Source organism: Augochlora pura, chromosome 6 (genome assembly GCF_028453695.1).
Source record: "Augochlora pura isolate Apur16 chromosome 6, APUR_v2.2.1, whole genome shotgun sequence".
Lineage (NCBI taxonomy): Eukaryota > Metazoa > Arthropoda > Insecta > Hymenoptera > Halictidae > Augochlora > Augochlora pura.
Window position 1 is genome coordinate 16,060,926 of NC_135777.1, and position 21,318 is coordinate 16,082,243.

The 21,318-nt window shown below is 42.0% G+C and overlaps 1 protein-coding gene across 15 annotated transcripts in view; it reads right to left on the reverse strand.

Annotated features, from left to right (window-relative positions):
- The window catches only part of Mhc (myosin heavy chain), a 43,950-nt gene extending 31,378 nt beyond the window's left edge, over positions 1 to 12,572 (reverse strand). For 9 of the 15 annotated variants that reach the window (XM_078183865.1, XM_078183856.1, XM_078183864.1 and 6 more), the window contains exons 1-9: positions 12,143 to 12,572; positions 10,285 to 10,428; positions 9,275 to 9,431; positions 8,319 to 8,545; positions 7,651 to 7,714; positions 7,168 to 7,266; positions 6,511 to 6,614; positions 1,285 to 1,422; positions 684 to 953 (exon numbers count right to left, since the gene is read on the reverse strand). In XM_078183865.1, the coding sequence (XP_078039991.1) occupies positions 684 to 953; positions 1,285 to 1,422; positions 6,511 to 6,614; positions 7,168 to 7,266; positions 7,651 to 7,714; positions 8,319 to 8,545; positions 9,275 to 9,431; positions 10,285 to 10,428; positions 12,143 to 12,349 (1,410 nt within the window). In that variant the 5' untranslated portion in view covers positions 12,350 to 12,572. Of the gene's footprint in view, positions 1 to 683; positions 954 to 1,284; positions 1,423 to 5,366; positions 5,471 to 6,510; positions 6,615 to 7,167; positions 7,267 to 7,650; positions 7,715 to 8,318; positions 8,546 to 9,274; positions 9,432 to 10,284; positions 10,429 to 12,142 lie in introns of all 15 variants that reach the window. The other 6 variants (XM_078183867.1, XM_078183861.1, XM_078183862.1 and 3 more) reach the window with 1 other exon arrangement.
- Positions 12,573 to 21,318: the final 8,746 nt, after the last annotated feature.

A 21,318-nucleotide genomic window follows, 5' to 3' on the forward strand; every position in this document is an offset into this window, starting at 1 on the left:
CTAGCTGTATAGTTTTCTAAATTAATTTTTTAACTGTATAATTTCCTAAATCGTCTTTCTTAATTGTATAGTTTTAACTGTATAATTGTATATATGTTGTTCATATTCCGTGTGTTTTCCAAAGTATTATAGAAGTTGTTTTACGTATTCGTGTTTGTATCATTTCTGTATCATTAAATCACGTTGGCGATCATTTGCTTCACGAGCCACAATATTCTTTTTAAAATTCTCTGCCTCTTTCTCTCTTTAGCAGTACCAACGATTAAGAATTACTTAAAATTGTTCGAAAAGTATGATAATAATCCATAGATTTTTATCTTAATCTTTATTCAACCTGTTCAGTCTTCTGAAATTATTATTTAAAGAATTGAAAAGCCTATGAACAGTAGATATAAATAAATCTATTATAAAAATCTTGACAGAAATTAAATATATATGTGTCCTTTCTCTTAATAACTTTGGCAAATAAAAATTAGTATAACAATGGTATTAAATTGTTTCTGTCTGCACAATTTTATACATTAACTAATTATTTCTCCCGCAAAACCCGTAAGATTTGTAGTTCAGCGATAAGAATATAAGAGAGAGAAAGAGATAACAGAGAGCAATGACGTTCGAAATGAATCGCCAACGATGATCGCTGTAACGAGTGTATTGGTCGCACGTGTCAGAGTAAAACTTACGTCGAAGATCTCAAAACCAGCAATATCCAGTACACCAATGAAGTGCTGTCTCTTCTGTTTGGTATCCAGGGTCTCGTTACACTTCTTCACCAGCCACTTGAACAGCCTGTCGAACATGGCCTTCGACATGGCGCCCACGGAGTACGTGACTTGATCCTTGTTACGACCTTGGGTGACGAACTCGTTACCGACCTTGATCCTCGGCTTCAACAAGTTCTTGTACAGATCTTGACAGTCGCAACCCAGCAACTTGGCGACACGTTCACCTTCCTGTTTCGATCATTCGTGTCAGAAGAAATGCTCAGCGATTCGTTAGGATCACATTTTGCGTGCGAACTTAACGACGATTTATCGTGACTTTGATCAACAAAATTAGGCGATCGTGTTAGGGAGAATTAAGGACGTACTTGAAAATCGATTTCTCCTTCCACGTAAAAAGAAATGAAAAATAAGGGAATTGAAGATTTTTTTTGTTTAAATAAAAGAGCAAACAGGAAAGAGTAAAGTAGCTCGATGGTTTTAGAGTATCGGATAAATAGAGATTCATTATGGATTCAGAGGTGTGGTCAGATTGACGAGGATCGCAAGGCGAAGGTTTTACCTCTGTGCCATCAGCCTCAGCCTGTTCCTCACGACCCCTTTGCTTGAACTTCATGCCACCCATGTGCATGACGGAGGCGGTGATTTTGTAGATGTCGTCCTTCTCTTCCTGGGTGAAGCCCAGCACGTCGAAGGCTTGCTATAGTTATAAAATGCTAGTTAGTAAATGCTCCAGGTGCTTTCGTAACAGAAGTGCTCGACAAGCAGAATAGACGTTTCTAAAGAAGCGAACGTTTCGTTTCCGCTCACGGATTTCTTGAAAAGCGAATCGTTCGTCGAGCCATCGGAAACGAAGCGTTCGCTGTCGCACACTACCGTGAACAAGTAACAGGCACTTCTGGTACGCAGGATACGTCGATCGTTAAGTGTGAAAATGCTGGGTTGTTATCAGAGGAAGCACACAAAGACGACACAAAGAAGCGGGTGAAACCGAAGCGTAAAGGCGGGCTCCGTTTCCTGGCGGTTTTTGCTTCGACGAGAATTAGAAGAGCCGAGGTTTTGCGCGCGATTACATACGCCCAAGCAGGATAACGCAAATGGTCTCATGTTTCTACTAATTTCACGCCGCAAGCTGTCTTCCGTAAGCCGACGATACACACTTGCCGCGTAAGCTGCGAGAAGGCCGCGCGTATTTTAACAAAGCCAGAGAAAGCTGAAGCAACGTTCGTATCGCATAACTACGTCTCACTAAAAAAAAAAAAAAAAAAATTCGTCTTCGAATCGACGCGGTGGAAAATCGACAAATCTATGAAAGTGCTAATAAACCCGAAAGGTTTTTAATGAAAAATAACACGGGATGGTCGAGAGAAAAAAAAAACGACGAAGGAGGACTCAGTGTTCCGTTCTGTTTCAATCGCCTTTGCATCGGTGCGAATGGCCTCCTTCGTTGCCGTGAACACTATATAAGTTCCGTGCCACTGTGTGTTACATTTACACCGTCTCGGCTATAGTTCCCGAAGAGGCACCGCTTTCTTCAGGTTCGCCGATAACCATCCGTGGGAAATGAACCGCTTCTCTAGGGAGGAACTTCAACCGACCTGCGAGAATTTCCATCCCGAGGCTGCCCCTCGCTTCAAGCGGAATCATTTTCTAGTACAATGTTCGTCACATTTATCGGGATCGGAAGGTCAACTCACTACCGTGCTGATCTCTTACGAGAATACATTCTAATGACTCTCTCAGGGGGACCTATCGACTGACACCTCTTCGCAGTTATTACGTACACGTGATGAAATTTCTGCGTTCTGTGAAGATCATCGATGAACACACGAAAATGTTGCGAAAATTTTCATGGACGATTTTAACTGGTTGTTACCGCTGACTCGAAATATTTATATACAAATCGAAAAGTGTCGTGAACGCTCGCCGAAAAGTCGGTCCAGTAATAAATATCTCAAAGTGTCAGACAATCGGTTTCGATCACAGTTTCGTACAGGGATCCAGGTTAGAAACTGGATGGTAACTATGAAAAAATAAATGGAACGTCAGCTAAAAAAGAAAATCAGAGTTTCGGTGTTTTATGTACATGGAGTCCCAGTCGACGAATAGTAACGAAGAAATTTCGATGTTGGCTTCGGCGACAACGCGTAACGGTATCCGGCCGTTCGTGATACTTTACAACGTGCCGTTGCAACGAATCGTTTCAACGCTGAAAACAGATTTATCGAAATAATTCAACGCGTTGTATTAATTGTAAGACGTATCTGGAATTGTCGCGATGTTTAAAGTTAGTTTCGATTTCGTGGAATTTCTTTGTCAACTTCGGATCGAATGTGGTTCGTTACTATTTCCTAGTTATGTCCGCACAACTAAAGGGAAAATCGTAGAAAAAACTCGATCGAATGTCGATCGTTTTAGAATCTAAGTACACAAGATAAAGAGAGATAGACAGAGATAGAGATAGAGAGAAAGTGAAACGAGGGTGAGTTGTGAGAGAATACAGTAGTGATTGAGGGGGTTTGGGGTAACCAATCGGATCTAAGGATCGATATCACAAGGACTTACGTCCGTCAGTTGACATTCCTCTCCGTCGTCGACGTTGGGGATCGTGATTTTTCCTTGTGAGACGTTCACATAGTCGTATATGTTGTTGGATAAGAAACACATATCTGCGAAGCATTGCGAAGAACACAGATTACGACGGCGAAACAATTCGATCACGGTTGCGCCACTCGACGGTGCCTAAAAAGATCACCGGACGTCCTTAGGGTCGCCCCAACGATCCTCTACCCTAGACACGTTCCCGCTGCTCCGAGAAACCTCGATCAACGATCGGTTCGAATCTACGGTTGATGTTAATAATCGAGCTGCGGCGGCTGTGCTGGCAAATTGCTGGCGCAGAGATAGTGTGATAGAAAGTGAAAAAAAAAAAAGAAAAGAAAAAAAACGTTATGTCGGAGCTGATCGGGGAGCGGGTACCCTGGGGGCTTTACATTTTCCTCGAGTCAAATGTCCGCGAATCGAATCATGCTCGTTTGATCCCCCAATCCCCCCGCATCCCGATTGCGGCGGCAGGAAGCTTTCGCAGGCGGGGCGCGAGGGGGTTACGAAAACCTCGGTCCGATCTTTCCACTACCCAGAGTGCTCCGGAACGATAGAAATAATCCGAGAGACTCCGCGGATCGTCGTGAAGGTAGTCGAAAGTCCGCCGAGGCCTCCAACGCACCCTGGGATTGGACTTACGTCCGTCTCCTCCATGTCTTCTCCGTCGTTGACTCCAGGAATTCTGGTCTTACCCTGGCTAATGTACCAATAGTCCCCGATCCGGTTGCTCAGTAGGGTTAATTCTGCATTATTTTGCTCGGTATAAGCTGGCTGCTTTACGAGCGACTATATCATCGAAGCGTATCACTTTGCAATCGCTCGCGACCGCGTGTCGCGGCCCTTCGCTTCGTGTCGGACCTATCGAAATACTCGGGCGAACTCGACGGTACACGGTCGACGACCGATTTAATAATAACCGTGGCAGGGTGACGACGGGTTACAGTCGCGAGTGATTGCAACATGATGCACATGAAAGAGAAAAAAGAACAACAAATGCACAGATTATTTGCGACAGGTAAAATGCTGAAAGAAGAAGAGCGATAGAGAGGGAAAACAGAAAAAGAAACCAGGGTGAGAGAGAAATAGAAGAAAGTATAGATCGTTGAATGAGAAGCAGAGAGACGACGAGTTCTGTAGTCGTAAACGCTTTGTGTCTCTACGTTTCTGTGTTTCTGTGTGCGTGCTTTTTTTTTGCGTGTTGGTGGTGGTCGTGTGATACGTGCTTGTCTCTGTGTGCTGTTAAACTAGATTTGGTTACGGTTTAATAGAGAATGGCGTACCGATGTGCTGAAGTAGACAGACAGACAACAGAGATAGAGACAGAGAAAGTGATAGAGAAATAGTAACACAGAGAGAGAGAGATAGAAATAGATAGATAGAGAGAAAAAGAGAAAGAGAGAGAGAGAAAGATACGGCAAACAGCAGAAAAATCTGGACACAAAAACGATACTGCACATAACAGATGAAAAGATAGTGGAGGGGGAGAAGATGTATCGTTGGATTCATAGACAGAAGAAACAAACAGCTCGTCTCGAAGAGCATCTCGTTTTGTCGTTTCAAACAATAGGATGGACACGGTGATAAAAGACAGAATTTGCAACTCGTCGAATATGATTTCAATAAAAATTGCATTTTTTCCGGATCGGCGAACTATTGCAGTTGCACCGAATCGAAAACGTTCGGACACATTAAGCCTTTGCACTCGAGCGATAACTCTGAGGCACCAGCAAAATTATTCTATCACACGTTGCAAAATAATTTGTATATTAAAAAAGTTTTGAAAAATTGTTAACAGCGAAACTGTTGGTATGAGTCACAAGAATCAAGTTCATACATATAAAATACATTTTGTCACATGAAATAGAAATATTATAAGCCTGAGAAATGATTTTAGATTTAGAGGTGAAACGGCTCCGAGTGCGAAGGGTTAATTCCCGTGAATTCTGTCGTTTACACTATGCTTGTTACGTTTAGGTGAACGATTCGACCTCGAATACATCGCGTAGTAGAGTGCTTGGCCGGTCAAAGGGAAGCACTTACATCGGTAATCAACAGTTCTTCGCCATCATCGAGGCCGGGGATTGTCGTCTTGCCTTGCGACACAAAGTAGTAGTCATGGATGTTGTTGGTCAGCAGCAACATCTCTACGGGTGACCAAAAAGGAAACAAAAAAAACATGCGGGCGTTAACTACGTGTGTCAGAGTGCCATGTTTTCCTGTGGCTTTCCCCTGGGGCTTGTTTCACAAGTTCTATAGCTTGTCCTGGTCTCTTTGGACGACGATTTCGTCAAAGAAATCGTTTGGCGGGGACGTCGGGGGTTCGGGTCACAGGTGGAGCTGTTTTACGAAACTCTTTCGGCCCTGTTCCCCTTTAATTGCCCTTTCCTTGTCGCAGTTTAAATGATTAAATAATTAATACGTAAAACTTCCATTAAAAAATGTCTACACAAATCGACGGACGATTAAATCGAATAACGTTACTTTCTAAATCAAAAGCTATTTCCGTGTAAGTTTGACAATGATAAAACTTTGTTTAGCGATCAAAATTCTGCGAAAACAAAAGGAAAGATTGACAATTTAAGGGTACAGCGTGTGTTCAGGGAAACAATACACGGTACAGTTTTCTCACGTACCGTTCACCGAGCTCCTCTCGGTTCGCAGGGGGGTTCGATTAATTACTCAAGGAGCGTCTTACACTGGAACAACCTTGTCGCATGAAGACAGGTGTTCCCTTATCGGAGGGATGCGGGGTGAGGGGGGGCACACATACTACCAACATAAACGGGACGGTATTTCGGTGGTGGGGCGCAGAGGGTTGGGTATTAGAACGAAAAATGTATAAACGGAATCCTGGCGTTCTCTTCTCTTTCCTTCAGGACATCAAAACCAAACGTGTCGTCTAACTTTACTTCTGTGTAAAACTGAACAACCATCAAACTCAAAAGAAGGGGGTAGTTTGGGGGACACAAAAGACTTAAAAAGAAAGAACAACCAAAGAAGCCACAAAAAGGGATGTATGAATCGTGAATAGAGCAAAAAGGTGGATTGGAAAGAAATGTGAAAGACGATGAGAGATAGATAGATAGATAGAGAAATAGAGAGAGAGAGAGAGAGAGAGAGAGAAGAGAGTGTGTGAGAGAGTGGGGAGTGATGCGTAGCCCTGGCATGATCGTCAGGCTCTTACGTCGGTCAAAGTACACTCCTCGCCGTCATCGACATTTGGGATTGTGGTCTTGCCCTGAGAAACGAAGTAGTAATCTTGGACGTTGTCCGACAGGCAGCACATCTCTATATCGAACGGGGATCAGAACGGTGAGAAGTCTGATAAAACAGGATAAGAGGGTCCACGCAACGATCGACCCGCGGTGGTATACGGGTCGGACGTGATTAAACGGTAAAACCTCAAGGAGTTAAAAAGGTTCCACTGCAGTCTCTATCACACTTTGCTCCTAATCACGGATTTCATATTTACAAGAGAACTAGGAGAATCGCTAATGCCGCAGACACGTTGCTAACTTAGACAAAATGAAACCATACGCACGATGCAACAATAAACTTGACGTATTTTTTGACCGTCCTTTCCGGTCTCTGTTAATCATTACTTTTGACAATATAGGCTGCGATCTAAGCAAGCAACGTTCTGTCGAATTGATTCTAGCAAAGGGGGACAATGAGATTACTTGTTGTCCTTCATGGTTCTCCTCCCCTAAATACAATATGTATATACTTGCCGAGTCTAAGGGCTCGAGGCTGCTTGGACAAATGCTTTCCATTATTAGATTCGACTTTATATTGTTTGATATACCGATCGATCTGTAATCATATATTCAAACAACCTTACCCTTTAATCCTTTCACGGAGCCGGACATCATCTGGTAGAAGATGTGGTAAGAACGCTCCAAAGTCTGCTGGGAGATGACACGGGCTTTCTCGAGCAGATCTGCGCGTAACAGATAACATTCTTTCTTTATAGTGATTCGATTCTAAGGGCGTCGAGGTTTTCATACTGTCTCGAAGTTGTTTGTATCGGTGTTTCGAGAACGGTGCACGCGTCGATTGCTAAATAAGACGCGATGCATCTGTCGCTTGTGTAATCCCGTATGGCGCGTAATGCCAATCGAAACGTTAACACGACGATCGAACGGTAAAAATATCGACGCGCGAGCCAAAGCCAACTACGTTTCTTCCTAAATGTGTTATGCCTACGCGGACGTATTACGCGAAACAGATTGCATGATCGTCGAAACGTTCGAATGACGATCACGGATGCTTTACGGCCGAAAAATATATTGCAACCCGACGAATTCTTTAAATAGATACTTACAGGTCTCGATATCAGCACCGGCCAGCTTTCCAGAGGGACCGAAGTGAATACGGATGAATTTACCCTATTCACCAAGAGAAACAGAATAAAACATTATTGTTAAAGTTAGCACAGCTGCGACAATACTATCGTAGCCTCATTTCCAGCAGAAATCACTGACACGCATCAAAAGGCTCATTAAAGAATTAAATCGACTCTACGAGGATTATGTCGCTGCTTATTTTTAATATTTTACTGTTACACGGCGCAATTTAAAAATCAAAACTGAATTTATCATTATTTAATCTCAAATTTTGAAAATATGGCCGCCTCATTTTTTGGACATTGGCCGGATCAACTTCTGCAGATATAAAAACACCTATAAAAATATATTCTTATATAATATATAATTACCTAATAAAAATATCAATATATATATTTGTGTCCTAAAAAAGGGCAATGGCAGGTATTGGATAAACATTGTGAAAAGACAATTGCTCGTTAGACTCAAAATCTTATATCGATAATTTATAAAATATTTGCGAGCTTACGTCAATAAAATTTGTTCGAATCATAAATTAATATGAAATGAAATAAAATTGTAATGTAAAGTTCTACTTTCTGCTTTCTGAACGATTGTTCATGTATTGTCGGATGTCGATGCACAGGTAAGTGAAAAGCAAACTTACGAAACGAGAGGAGTTGTCGTTACGGACGGTCTTGGCATTACCGAACGCTTCTAGTACGGGATTGGTCTGTACGACCTGATCTTCCAGGGAGCCCTTCTTCTGAGCGGAATCGTCAACCTTCTTGGTCGAGGCACCGACGGTAGCGAAGTACGCAATTACCTTCTTCGTGTTCTCAGTCTTTCCGGCTCCAGACTCACCGGTGATCAACATAGACTGATTTTCACTGTCTGCAAACGAACACGGAAAAATTGAGCATCGTGCGTGTTTTTTGTTTCAGATTTCCGGACCGTAGTCGCCGATAGTTGCGACGTTAACCTTGCCGAGATCGAGGAAGATCAAAACCCAGATTAAATATACACAGATTGACGGAATCTTCTCTAAATCCTCATCTCGGTTGATCTTTTTTTAAGCGGAATCTTGCCGAGATTATTTGACGATGCAAAATTAAGAAAATATGCAAACTGTGAAGTTGTATGCATAATTTTTCGATTTTTGTCGGAGAATTTGAGAGAATATACATACGTTACTGTACTATATATTATGATATAATAGCGACAATGATGACTAATGAAGGAAAATTTATGCCCTTGCTATACTATGCCTTTACTTTATCTTCAGGTATAATTGATTTTACATTTATCGAATAAGAGATGTTAAATATTTTAGTTAGAACATAAACAAAATCAAGGTATAGAGAAATTGAATATGTCTTATTCGATAAGTATAAAATTAATTAATGCCCAAAAATCAATTCGTTACCCGGCAGTAACCGGTTCCTCCACCCTACGTGTTGCTATTTTACGGAATTACTTAAAAATTTTGACTCGACGAACTTAATGATAATTAATAAATTAACATTGCAAACGGCCAACTTAGTGAAAAAAAAATAAGTGTTCAATGGAATCTTAGTGTCGCGATCTCTGCAAGGTTGAACCCGGCACTGATTGCATACGTACTGGTCAACATGTTTACGTAGGCTCCGTCAGAGATGGCGAAAATGTGAGGTGGCACTTCGCTACGTCTTTTACCTCGGTATAATTTTGCGCACCTCGTGGTGTACACAGGGAATCTTTTGTAGGGATTAATAGCTACGCAGAACAGGCCGGAGTATGTCTGCAAAAGAGATCGTTCGTATTATATAAAGAGAAGCTTCGAGTCGGGAGGCTTCACAGAAAAGTGGATCGATATGTTCAATTTCTGATCTGTCGGTCTTTTCCCGTAGCACGTATTCTTTTAAACAGCTCGCCCATCAAGATGCATCTCGTCGCGTTTACGTAACACGTGTTACGCAACGGGGAAGCGACAGATCAAAAATCGATCAAACAACGAAACCAGCGATAACGATTACAAAGTGAGAAAATACACAATGAAAATAACCAAATCTAACTCCTAGATGCGAGTGAGCGTTCGCAGGAAAGTAACTCGTGTCTCAAGAGAGCACTTTCCAGGGTCGCTTGTTAATCTTTCGCTGCAAAAAAAAAACGTTCATCGGGGTGCAAAGTATCTCCCCGTTTCCTCGCGGCGGAGGTAAATTCGGGCGAGAACTATGTACCGCCGATGATGAATTACGAGCGCACGGCAGCGGAACTAAAAAAAAAAACACAAAATAAACCGATGTCGTGACACGTCTGGGTGCTTTGAACCGACATTCCTGAAACAATGAAACGGACCATGCACATTTCAAAACGGCCGGCGATCCAATCTCAGCGGAGTCGCGTTAGAGGCTCGATCTGCAAAGAAACGAGACATTGCGGCTTGTCCAGGCAGCTTCAGCCAATGGCTCGACGCTTTCGCATGCAATTTCGTTGGAGTAACGCCGTCGTCAGCGGACACAAAAGGAACAGATATCAAAGGGGAAACGTGGCGGCACGTCCAAGTGCTTTATCCAACGTTTCGCGTTCACGAGCGAGGCTCCTGACGGGTCGGCAAAAATCGAACGGCTCTTCCCGTGGGGATCGGTCCTTACGTAAATTAGTTTGGCGTAGTAACGCTGCTTCAGATTGTGAAGGACCGAAGCATCGTTGAGATACGTCAGATTCGACATGTCCTCGGCTTTCTCGTACTTCGGCGGGTTCACTTGTTGCAGCTGGTCCTTCTTGAAGTCCTTGGTCTATACAGCGCCACGGAAAAGAAAGAGGCGGTTAGCGATCGTTGCACGAAAAACGGACTTACGTAGATTAGTTTGCTGTAGTAACGCTGTTTCAAGTTGTGCAACACGGACGCTTCGTTCAGGAACGTCAGGTCCGCCATGTCCTCGGACTTCTCGAACTTCGGCGGATTAACTTGGGACAGCTGATCCTTGCGGAACTGTTTCGTCTGCGTGGGCATTCTCTTTCAATATCTCGGACTCTATTTCGGTTCACACGTTGCCTCGAATAGCTAAGCTTTTCCTACCCGGGGTCAAACGGTAACCCGAAGAACGGCTGTGGAGTTCTAGACTTTCGAAAATTCTACGAAGTACAGCGATCATTGGCTCCCTAGTCTACTACATCGGACGATCTAAGCAAAAACCTGATCGTACTCGACTAATATTTTCATCGAATGTTCCACCGTTCCATCAAACTAGTACGCGCGTTTAATTGAATACCAAAAAATTCGAATAATCGCATAAATGGTCTCATCGAGAACTAGTTCCATTAATGTACGAGGAATTGTACGAGATCGGTCGCGTCCCTTCGTAGTACAACGAACTAACCGAAGCCGGAGCTCCGTCCGTCGGACGGAGGCACCGCGATCGTCAGTTTTCTTTAGTCTCATGTCTGGAAAAAAACCGTCGAATCGTTCGAAAATCGAGAGCTGACGAGCAGCGAATCGTTCTTGTAGGTCATCAATGTGGAAACGTCCACATCTCGGGTCGGTCTCTTTTAATATACACTTTCATACGCGTCTCCCTCCATCCCACTTTCGGTGCTCTAAAAATATGTTGACCCATGTTTCGAGAAGTGGCGTTTCAATTTATTATTACCGGTGCCGACGGCGTAGCTAACAATAGCATTTCAGCGACGGTCGCCGGATGACAAGGGAACCCGGCAGGGTTTGCTGAACCATTATGTAACAAAGCATTTGGAACAGTGAAATTTCGTTCGAGATCGCGTTCTCGGGGTGCCGCTTTTCCCCCCGACCAAAATAACGGAAACGAACGGACCGTAAAAATAACGGGCCGCGTTACATAAAACGAAATTCGGCGCCGGGCTTTCGCGCATTTTTTGTTTTTCACGTTCGCGCGAGCCAACGACGGGATGCAACGAACGCGGGCGATCTTTTGCCGTGGGCGGTTCCCCGTTCGGCCGAAAAATTGCTCGACAAATTGTGACGGATGTTAAGAGAGACGGTTTCGGGGCTTATTTTCGCGTCGCGAAGAAAGGGAACGAAGCCAATCGAAGAGTAGAATGTTAGATGACAGACAGCGGACGCTGAAGAACTGCCGAACGGTTTGCCGGGCTCTAAAAATAGAGCAGTTCGAAACGACGACGAGGCTTCGGTATTCCTGCTTTCCTTTTTCCGCGCAGGAAGCACGGCGTTGATCTTTTCTTAGAGAAGGAAGAGACCGTCGCCGTCTTATCTTTACGCGACAATTAGGTGGTTGCACCCGCCGGACATTTCCATCGTGTGCGGCACGAGCTTCTCGATTTACGAGGCGCGTATAAAAAGACCGAAACGGGATCCGATTGGAAAAAGAACGAAATGCTGTGTACCGGGCCAAAATTATTTATACCGGTCCAGAAGGGACCGATTTAGAACCGGGCGTCTGTTCCGAAGGGCGGAAGGTACGCGGAAACCCCGTCGCGTGTTATCGGCGCGGAATAGTATCTCGGAAAGATTACCTCGCCGCCAGGCAATCCGACGCTGACAACATCACCCTTGGTGGCCTTGATCTCACCAAGGAGATATCCCTCCTTCTCATCGGGTACCCAGCACGCTTTTTTCGCATCGTACGGTTTCGTCTGATCGATTCTCTTCTGCTCGAGAGAGACGAAGAGGTAAGGGGTTGGATCGGGATCCTCTCCTTCTTGCTTCACTGGCTTCGGCATCTTCGGTTCTTTCTTTCGCCTGGATGAAGTTCAATTACTGGTGTAACGTCCCCCTTTTTTTCTTTTTACTAGGAAGGTCTTGCGCGCCTTCTACGTCGTCGTTTTCCCACGTGTCGAGGGGTGGGAGGGATTTCCTTGCGGCTTCGTTTCTTCGGTCTTCTTCTCGTTCTTCGGAGAATTCGACGGCGGACGGACTACTTCTGGCGGCACGTTCTGAGCGGCCCTGTGTACAACAAATGATCAGTGTTGTTGGCATTAGCTCCCGACTCTACGCGCTACCCCCGGCCACCGTTTTCATACTCCCACCCGGACGCCTCGGCCGTCCCGCAAATCATTCGACTGATTTGAAAATAGCGCCGCTTCGAATACCGTAGAACCTCGCTTATACGAAACTGGTCATCGAAACATGAACGTTTGGATAATAGAACGGTTATTTAGGTACGCCGCTAAATTAAGCCTTCACTGGCTTGTACAGCGAACAGGGAAGCGCATCGGCTTAGGTTCACCCGTCCACGAAATGCGCTTCGGCAATAGTAAATTTCAATTTCGATGATCACAGTCCCGATACTCGAGGTTCTATTGTACAGCTTTTTGTTCGATAGAATTAATTCTCGACTTTCGATTACACCGATTTGCTTCGTTCTTTTATCGAAATGGTAGACTTTCCATGGATAGCGCACGGATCGATGATTAACTCGACGATGAATTCAGACTACGGATGTTGATGTAAACTCTCGTGGATTAATTTCTTAAATATTTTAGCCAAATTCTTATTTAAGAAAAACGTAAAGACACTTCGATGTATAATATCGGCATACGAACGTATAATTTAATCATTCTAGATTATTTTGTAGTTTCAAAGAGAATGAAAAGTGTGCAACTTCTTTGCTATCTTTGCGAAGTCATTTCCTCTTGACAATCTCAAGAAAATATTCGTTGGTTTCGTTCTCGTGTGACCCAGATACGTGGACAAAGTATAATTGTTAAAATAAATCGCATACGGAAGCGATATAAAATCTAAAAATAATTTAACACGAATCGTGCCTTCCCTATTAGGGTGAAAACTGAAATAACATTGTCGATGTAAATCGTATGTTTTAATCAATTATCACGGAGGCAACGAAGTAACTTTGCCCGAAATAAATTATTTATTGCCGGTTCTCTATGTAATCGAATCCGTAAGACTTCTTTTTGTATAAAACGGTAACTGTTGTATCTTGAACAATGAAATTTTTTTATAGATAGAGCGTTCGGATTGATTAACGAAATTCTGTTACTGTGTTCTCAATTGTCTTCCAATCAGAGGTATCCCAAGCGCGCAGACTATGAACACACGTTAAAGTGCTATGCGCAATCGATGTATGCGTAACATCCCTATTATAAAATACACTCGTGTAACCAATAGCGCATTATGCGGTAATAGCATGTATTATACTCCGTTAATATTATAATATTATAATATTATAATATCGTTATAATACCATAAGGAGCGAAAAGGGAGACTGTATTACCATTCATCCGTCAATTAATTCCAACTAATACCTTCTGCACGGATACCGTCGCCTATCCTAATTTCATTCTCGTCAATTCGTTGAATTAATTTTTTTTTCATTCGCCTAAAAACGCCGTAACGTTCTCGAGATTCGCAGCGACGAGCCGAACCGTTAAACTCGAAATAAGTCTGGTACAACGAAGATACTCGAACTGCTAACGGGGAACTGTGTCTCGATCAGAAATGAAAACGAAAAGGAACGAGAACTGTGATACGGTTCCGCTAAATAGGACAATCTATGGTGTTTAAAAAAGAAAAAGAAAAAAAACGAGACAGCAGATACTGCACGTGCAGTCTAAACATGGCGATGGGAAATAGTAGATCAATCGCTGAAACAAGACACCGTAATTCCAACAGATCCAAGAAAAGCAACGTACTTCCGGAACCGCTAGGTCGAAACAAAATGGCGGCCGCCGCACTTTGACGTTCTCGGCGCGGTGCGAGAGTTTCTTTAAACACTTCGGATCGTGGGGATCTTTCGAGACGATGGATTCATCCGGAAGTAGGAAATATATTCACTGGAGAGACTACGAACGTAAAACGCGATCGAACGATTCTTTTCTTTTTTCTATCCTCGATGCCGTTGCAAAATGGAGGGCGCGCGACAAAATGGATAAATTCGAGCGTTACGGCGCACTGTGTGACCGAGACGGAAGAATCGAGAAAAGGGGGTAGTGCCGAAAGAAACAAAAAAAAAAACAGTGGCGTCCGAGAACTCCTGGTATCTGGTAACACCTTATAGTTGCACTGAGTTTCTGATATTTAACACCAATGACGTCACCGGTTGATCAAACTCACGCTCGAAGAATTCCACTGGGTTTTGTGTCCACGGACGTATTTGGGTTGACGGGAGCTGGAGGGGGGTGCGTTACGGGGTTGGCGTGAGAGAACGTTTTCTCCAAGGGGAGATCCGGATGAAAATGATACACTGTTCCGGTTCACTAAAGGAGAGGGGGTCGCGCACCAAAATTCTCCTGTTTTTACGCGCGCGTGCTGGTGTCGGTTCCTTAGCGATAAAATAAGGACTACACCTCGAAACCAATGTCAGTCACAGTCCGAGGCATACGCTCGAAAAATCACTAGCGAAAATATGAACTGTATCCACAGGAGGCTCTTCCCTCAACAATCGGGGGAAGGCAAATTTACCGGGCGACGAACATCACTTCCGTTTTTTACCTAAACTAATCCTCCGTTGCGAGAGAACGGTCGGTTTGCAAGACTGGAGAGATCACTAGGCACAGGCTGCGGATCGGGGAATCTCGAACAAAATCCCCTAGGTTCTTCCTCACGACCACGATACTCTTTTTCTCTTTTTTTTTCTTTTTCGTTCTAATACCTTCTCAGTTTCGTGTCTCTTTTTTTTCTCTCTCTCGAAAGCGACTCTTTCTCTCTCCCTTTTTCTTTTTTTTTTGGTCTACGTGCGACTTTTTTTTTTGGTATCCGTGTCTCCTTCGTCGCTCTCCCTTTTCGCCCTTTTCTCGTTTTCTCTTTACGTTCGTTCCGTACGCTATCCAAAGTGTCTGACCGTTAATGTTGGTAATATAATCAAAGAAAGAAAAAAAAGGTAACAATCAGACGAAACACCGACGTGCTGCACTTACGTTAGAGAGCCGTTCTGTCGGGGAAACGAGCGGGGGCTCCCAATATAAGCGCGTGCAACGTGATCCTAGAATATAACGAGCTCGTGGATTGGCCGGCGACCTGGGCCAATACGGGACCGTGTTAGTTCTTGGGCCAATCTACCTTTTTAGGTGGAGATGATACCAAAAGTGTGACAAGGGGTGGTCACGGAAAGCTACAACCGCCTCGCTTAGCTGAGTGAGATGAAAATAGAAGTCCAAGCGAGATAGGGAGCTACTTTCGACAGGCGAGCTTTCTGGCACATCCGTTTTCCTCTGTCTCCTGTCTTCCGACGTGCCTTCGGATGTCCTGTCTACCGACCCGTGTCCTGACCCGGCGGAGTCCTCCAGGTAGCACGCGTCAAGGATCGCCGATCCACGGGGACGCCCTCCGTGCGAACCGAACCAGCGGTCACGCGTTCAAACAGGGAGCTTTTGATCCGCTCCAAGATCAGCAGTCCACGTGGAAGACGCACGTGCTTGATGATACCAGCTGCAAGCATCTTCGATGAGCAAATTACCCCGACTTCCTTCTTGGCTGGGACGCTAAAAGAATGCCGGAGAACCTCGAATTTTATCTAATATTCAGGCATTCCATGCGTTCAAGTATACCTCAAGGACGTTCCGCTGTACACACGGTCGGGCGTCGTGTCTCTGAGAACTGCAACGTCAAATTTCGAGACAATTTTTTTGGGGAATTCGATGACATACGAGATTACACTCCATTCAGGTGGATTCTCCATTCTAACGCGATTCTTGAGAATTACGTGTTTTACACGGTCTTTTGCTTTCTGTAACGTTCTGTTATTTTTCATTGGAACAAAGGATAACAATACAGAACTGATAATTTTAACAAATTATATAATGTGGGATAGAATATTTTTGGTAGAACTTCGTAGAACAGTTTGTTCGATTGTAGCGTGTTTTGGAGATTTTGTTACCATTTGAAATGCAGTTTCAAATGTCAGCTCGTTAATAGACCGCGGATTTGATGCACATATGCCAAAAAAGAATAGGTGAAACACGAAACAGCGAGAGCGTCCGAAAAATTCCGGAATTCTGTTACATTCTTTGGGATTTATGCAAATTGTTGCGGCTGTTTATGTCGTTTATTGTTAGTCGACGAAAAATTTTTTACGTAGCGCAACAATCTGCCGTACGAGGATTGGTTTCTCGGTGCGAGAAAGTTAGCAAGTTCTAGAAGAGGAAGAGAAAATGTCTACCGTAGATATGTAGGGCAGGGTGTACAATAGTCGTTGTATGAGTAGGCGAACGCCTATGTTTTCACGCGATTACCACATACGCGAGCACAGCGTAGCCTCTATTATTAATGCGAAAGTGTACGGATAGAAAGGTTCGAATATAGACTTTCTAATGTACTCGCTGAATTTTGAATTTGAAAATTATTAATTTTTGTATGAATTTGTAAGAACTTACTTTAGGACATTGTTATCGAGTATCAAATTTTCAGTTGTATCATGTTGCACTATATTGCATTGTATCGCACTCTGTTTTTTATTGATATATCTCCGTAATTATGTCAGTATCAAAGGCAACTATAATTTAAGATATCCGTACAATTATGTTAGTTAAATACGATTGTTATCAATGAATTTACTGCAAGAATTAATCGAGGTACGTAATTTTTTGGACAATTGGTTTTAAACACATGCTTTACATATTTCTGAAATAATGTTGGAGATTAATTATTAGTCTTTCATTGAAGATGTCACGCTTAGGCATGTATGAATCACACAAATAACTAGTATTATAACTTATATTAAGTACTATGGATCGCTAAAAGCCTTGAAGACCCCAGCTTTCCTAAACCATTGCAAATAAAATTTCTACCAAGTTTCTGTTAGGCTGCAAACTAAATCAATATTATTATGTATTTGACAAGAAAATTAAGTGACCCATCGATGACAGTTTATTGTGCACGCAGTAGTAATAGTACGTGAATAGTCAGCCATGGAAAGCAACGAATCTGTCGCGACTACGTCCGTCTATGTATTATAATAACGTATATACGTATATACCGTTAGTTACATCTATCTATAATTTAAACATAATTCCTGAAATACGTTTCCTAAAAAGGAAACTGAAAAGCCAAAAAATCGAAATACCAAACTTATATTGCACAAAAAATATCCTTATTCCATAAATCGCCATAGCTGCACGTTCCTTCATTATTCTTAGGCAAATCAGCAATTAAATACATAGTTTATACCTTTATAATTAACTAACGGCTTCTGCCTTTCATATTGCATAATCCCAAACGCCCGTTTCAATAAGCTACCACTGCAGAGTACACCCTCAATCGGGAGGGAGAGGCGATGCTTACAGGCCAAGATTCGTTATAAAACTGCTACAGATTTTTCAAACGGGTGCTTCTATAATTATACATTGTAATCTCCGAACATCCTACACAGAGAAATAACGCCCGGTATGTATTATTATTTCGGTGTTCCGTGCGCTGCATAATCGCGGATAGAAAATCTATATTTCACAGAGTTCTGGCATCTGTTTTAAATTGTGCTTCCGCTTCGAAATATAATTACCGTACTGCATTTCATAAACATCCATTTGGCTTCGAAATTCGTAGACTTGAACCTGCCACAATTTTTTCACCGTTAAATGTGTGTTTACGATTGCGTATTTTTGGAAAGGAATTTTGCTTTCGGTAAACGAAATCGTACATTTCGGAGCTACGATCGATGAGGACGTTTATTGTACATTCTTTACACAATTCTCCTCGTTATCGGTTATTGCGATCGCACAAGAAAAGACATTGACATACACGTAAATCATTTCTATTTGTGTTTAATGTGAATCTAGCTCGGATTTTCTTCAAATATTTCATCCTCCGTGGACGGATATCGCCATATCAGTATCAAACTTTCAAAGCAATAATAATAATAATAATAACGATACATAGTAAATAGTAAATAATAGTAATACATAATAACTAGTAAATAATAAATTACAAATAATAAATGATAACGTCTATTCCGTTGTTTAAGACTTCGCCGACGAAAATGTTTCGAACACATCCAAAAGTCCTCGCAGAAGGTTAAATTCAACTATAGCGTAAGAACCTCGAAACCAAATGGCAAACTCGACATTTCGTTTCTACGAGCGACGCATCGCGTTTCCAGCGTACTGTATCGGATTTTACACGGCAAAGAGAATTATGAATTTCATAACGGCAGAACGATTATTTCAGTTTCTTGTCGGCGGCGGAACGAGACCGAATAATGAGCCGGCGACCCATTTAATCGTGTTTAGCGTTCGTGATCGGGCGATCGTCGGTCGTTCCACTTAGTTCGAGCGATTTTAATGAAATTTTCAGTAACTGTGATCGGCAGCAATCGAAGGTAGGAACGTACGAACAGTCAGGAATACCCGTCTTTGCCTGTCTATTAATACATCGCGGCACCGAAATCACTCGCGGTCCCTCGTGGCATCTGTGCTCGTCGTAAGAAACACGAGCGAAGTTTCTAGGACGGACTCACTCCAAATCAATAAACATAAAAAAATCCGGTCGATTCATCGGCCCATGAAAGTGAGAAGACGCTTAATACGAACCCGGTGAATATGCACGGTGTTGCTCTCGTACCGAACGTCGCTGCCGTATTTGTTGTGACTGCTAGATAATAACCGAAAACATTTGCAACCTGCATCATCGCCATGCAATATATTACGTGATCAACGGATCAACAAAATCACAGTCGTTTACCTTTGGTGGCTGGATAAGCAAATACTAAACTCGGTCAACGAGTTATTTGTTACTAGATTTAGTGAGTTCGGTTGTTAGCTTTTTCTATCGACAAATATTCTACGTCACAATTGTAAGCAGATTTTGTGAACTTATTGTTAGTTGACATTGGAAGTATTGAATCCTTAATGGGGCTGATGTATATTTATAACAGTAATAATATCAGTAAGATATTTATTATAGTGCTTCAATAAGTGAGTTTATCTGGTTTCTCTTTTTATAAATAATTGTTTGATCTGGTAGTTTTAATGTTAACTTTGTTTTTTTTTTACTAAGAAAAAGTAAACTGTTATACTTAACTAATTGATACGCTTAAGGTATAGAAGCTTTTGTCGAATATAAAAATGCATTGATAATATCGAAATATACAATATGATGAACCTTCACGAACTGATTGTTGTATAAATAATTTCTCATGAAAATGGAACGTCAGAATATAATATGATTTTTCGGTGCATTCATGTTACACAATCGCCAAAAATGAAACTTTTCACGCGATCTGTGACAGTAATGAAACAAGTAATTTCTGAACACGTCCAACGATGTATGTCTATTGAAGTATTGCCAAAACTATTGACTTCATATTGATACGTTGAAAGAAACATTTGTGCTACAACATTTATAGAATATGTTAGAACGAAGGTACGTTTATTGTCTTGACTTCAAGGTGACCGAGTGAATACACTTATTTTTCTAACGAAATTCTTTTCTCTTGTATTATAATAATTAGACTGAAACAAAACACAACAGTTTGTCTTTCTTTAATCATTTTCATCAATTCGAATCAACGCATCGGCACACTTAGCTTCTTTTATCATTAGCAACTTATCATTTTTGCTAATACAATATGTAACTACAACTCCTTTCAAACTGTATAAAAATATCTGTTAAATATCGAGATTAATCATTGCCCATATATTTTTGTTTAAAGTTTAGCATTTCTTCTGATTCAGTGTGAAAAACTATAGCATTACAACGTCAATAGAAAAAGGCAATTATTACCTAACTTTCGTATACAAAAGTGATACAGTCAACGGGGAATTTACGGTTTATTTTCATTCACTAATAACGTAGGTACAATTCTAAAAAAAGGACGATGAGTGTGTACATTAGTATGTGCAAGAGACCTTGAATAATCCGCGAGTTGAGCTGTATGAAATAAATGATTCATTCACAATTATACGGCGCATTTGATGTGCACGTTCAATGTATCATAAATACACCTGTTAATCTATTTTTATTTATGCAAACTACTCTTTCTAAATGCTTCTGTTAAACTGTTCGTGGGATTCGCGCGCGAGAAGGTCAAATGATGCATTTTACAGTATTCGATTGACATTATTCACGGATGGATATAAATCCATCATAATAATCGATCGATTAGTCATTTTTGTAGACTCGATGGTATACTTATCGCTGCCACGAAGGCGTTGTCAGACACAATTATTCCAGGAGATTGCCATTTGGATGAACATTCATTACATTTGCAGCTGTTTACATTCCTCGTGCGCCTCTTCTGGCAGTCGCAAGTGTGGAAATTCTTGATTCATATCCTAATAGGCGTTTATATCTAGTTGGCGCTTTTAATCTTCTATGTACAGAATGGGACAATAATGAATGACCGCGTCGCCTGCGGATTTTGATTCATCTAGCGTAACAAAAAGCTGGTGCATTACCAATTACTGCTTATACCCGATCATTCGACTGCCATTATCATCGACGAATGTTGTACTATTCATTGCTCAACCCTTTCCATTCCTAATGCATTAATACTGTAGATATTCGATCATGACGGCTTTTAAAAATTATATTTGTTCGCAAATTTAGAATATTTTCGAAAGTGAAGCTTAGAACGTATTTTGTGCATTAATCGATAGAAATTTTATTTCTAATATTCTACTAAAAAGATCAAGCACGGATTATATTAATCGTAGTGTATTACTCGTTTATGATAAAAATGGGTACCTGAAATAACAAGCAGCAACCAGATTAAAAGAATTTCAGGGCATTGTTCGGATTA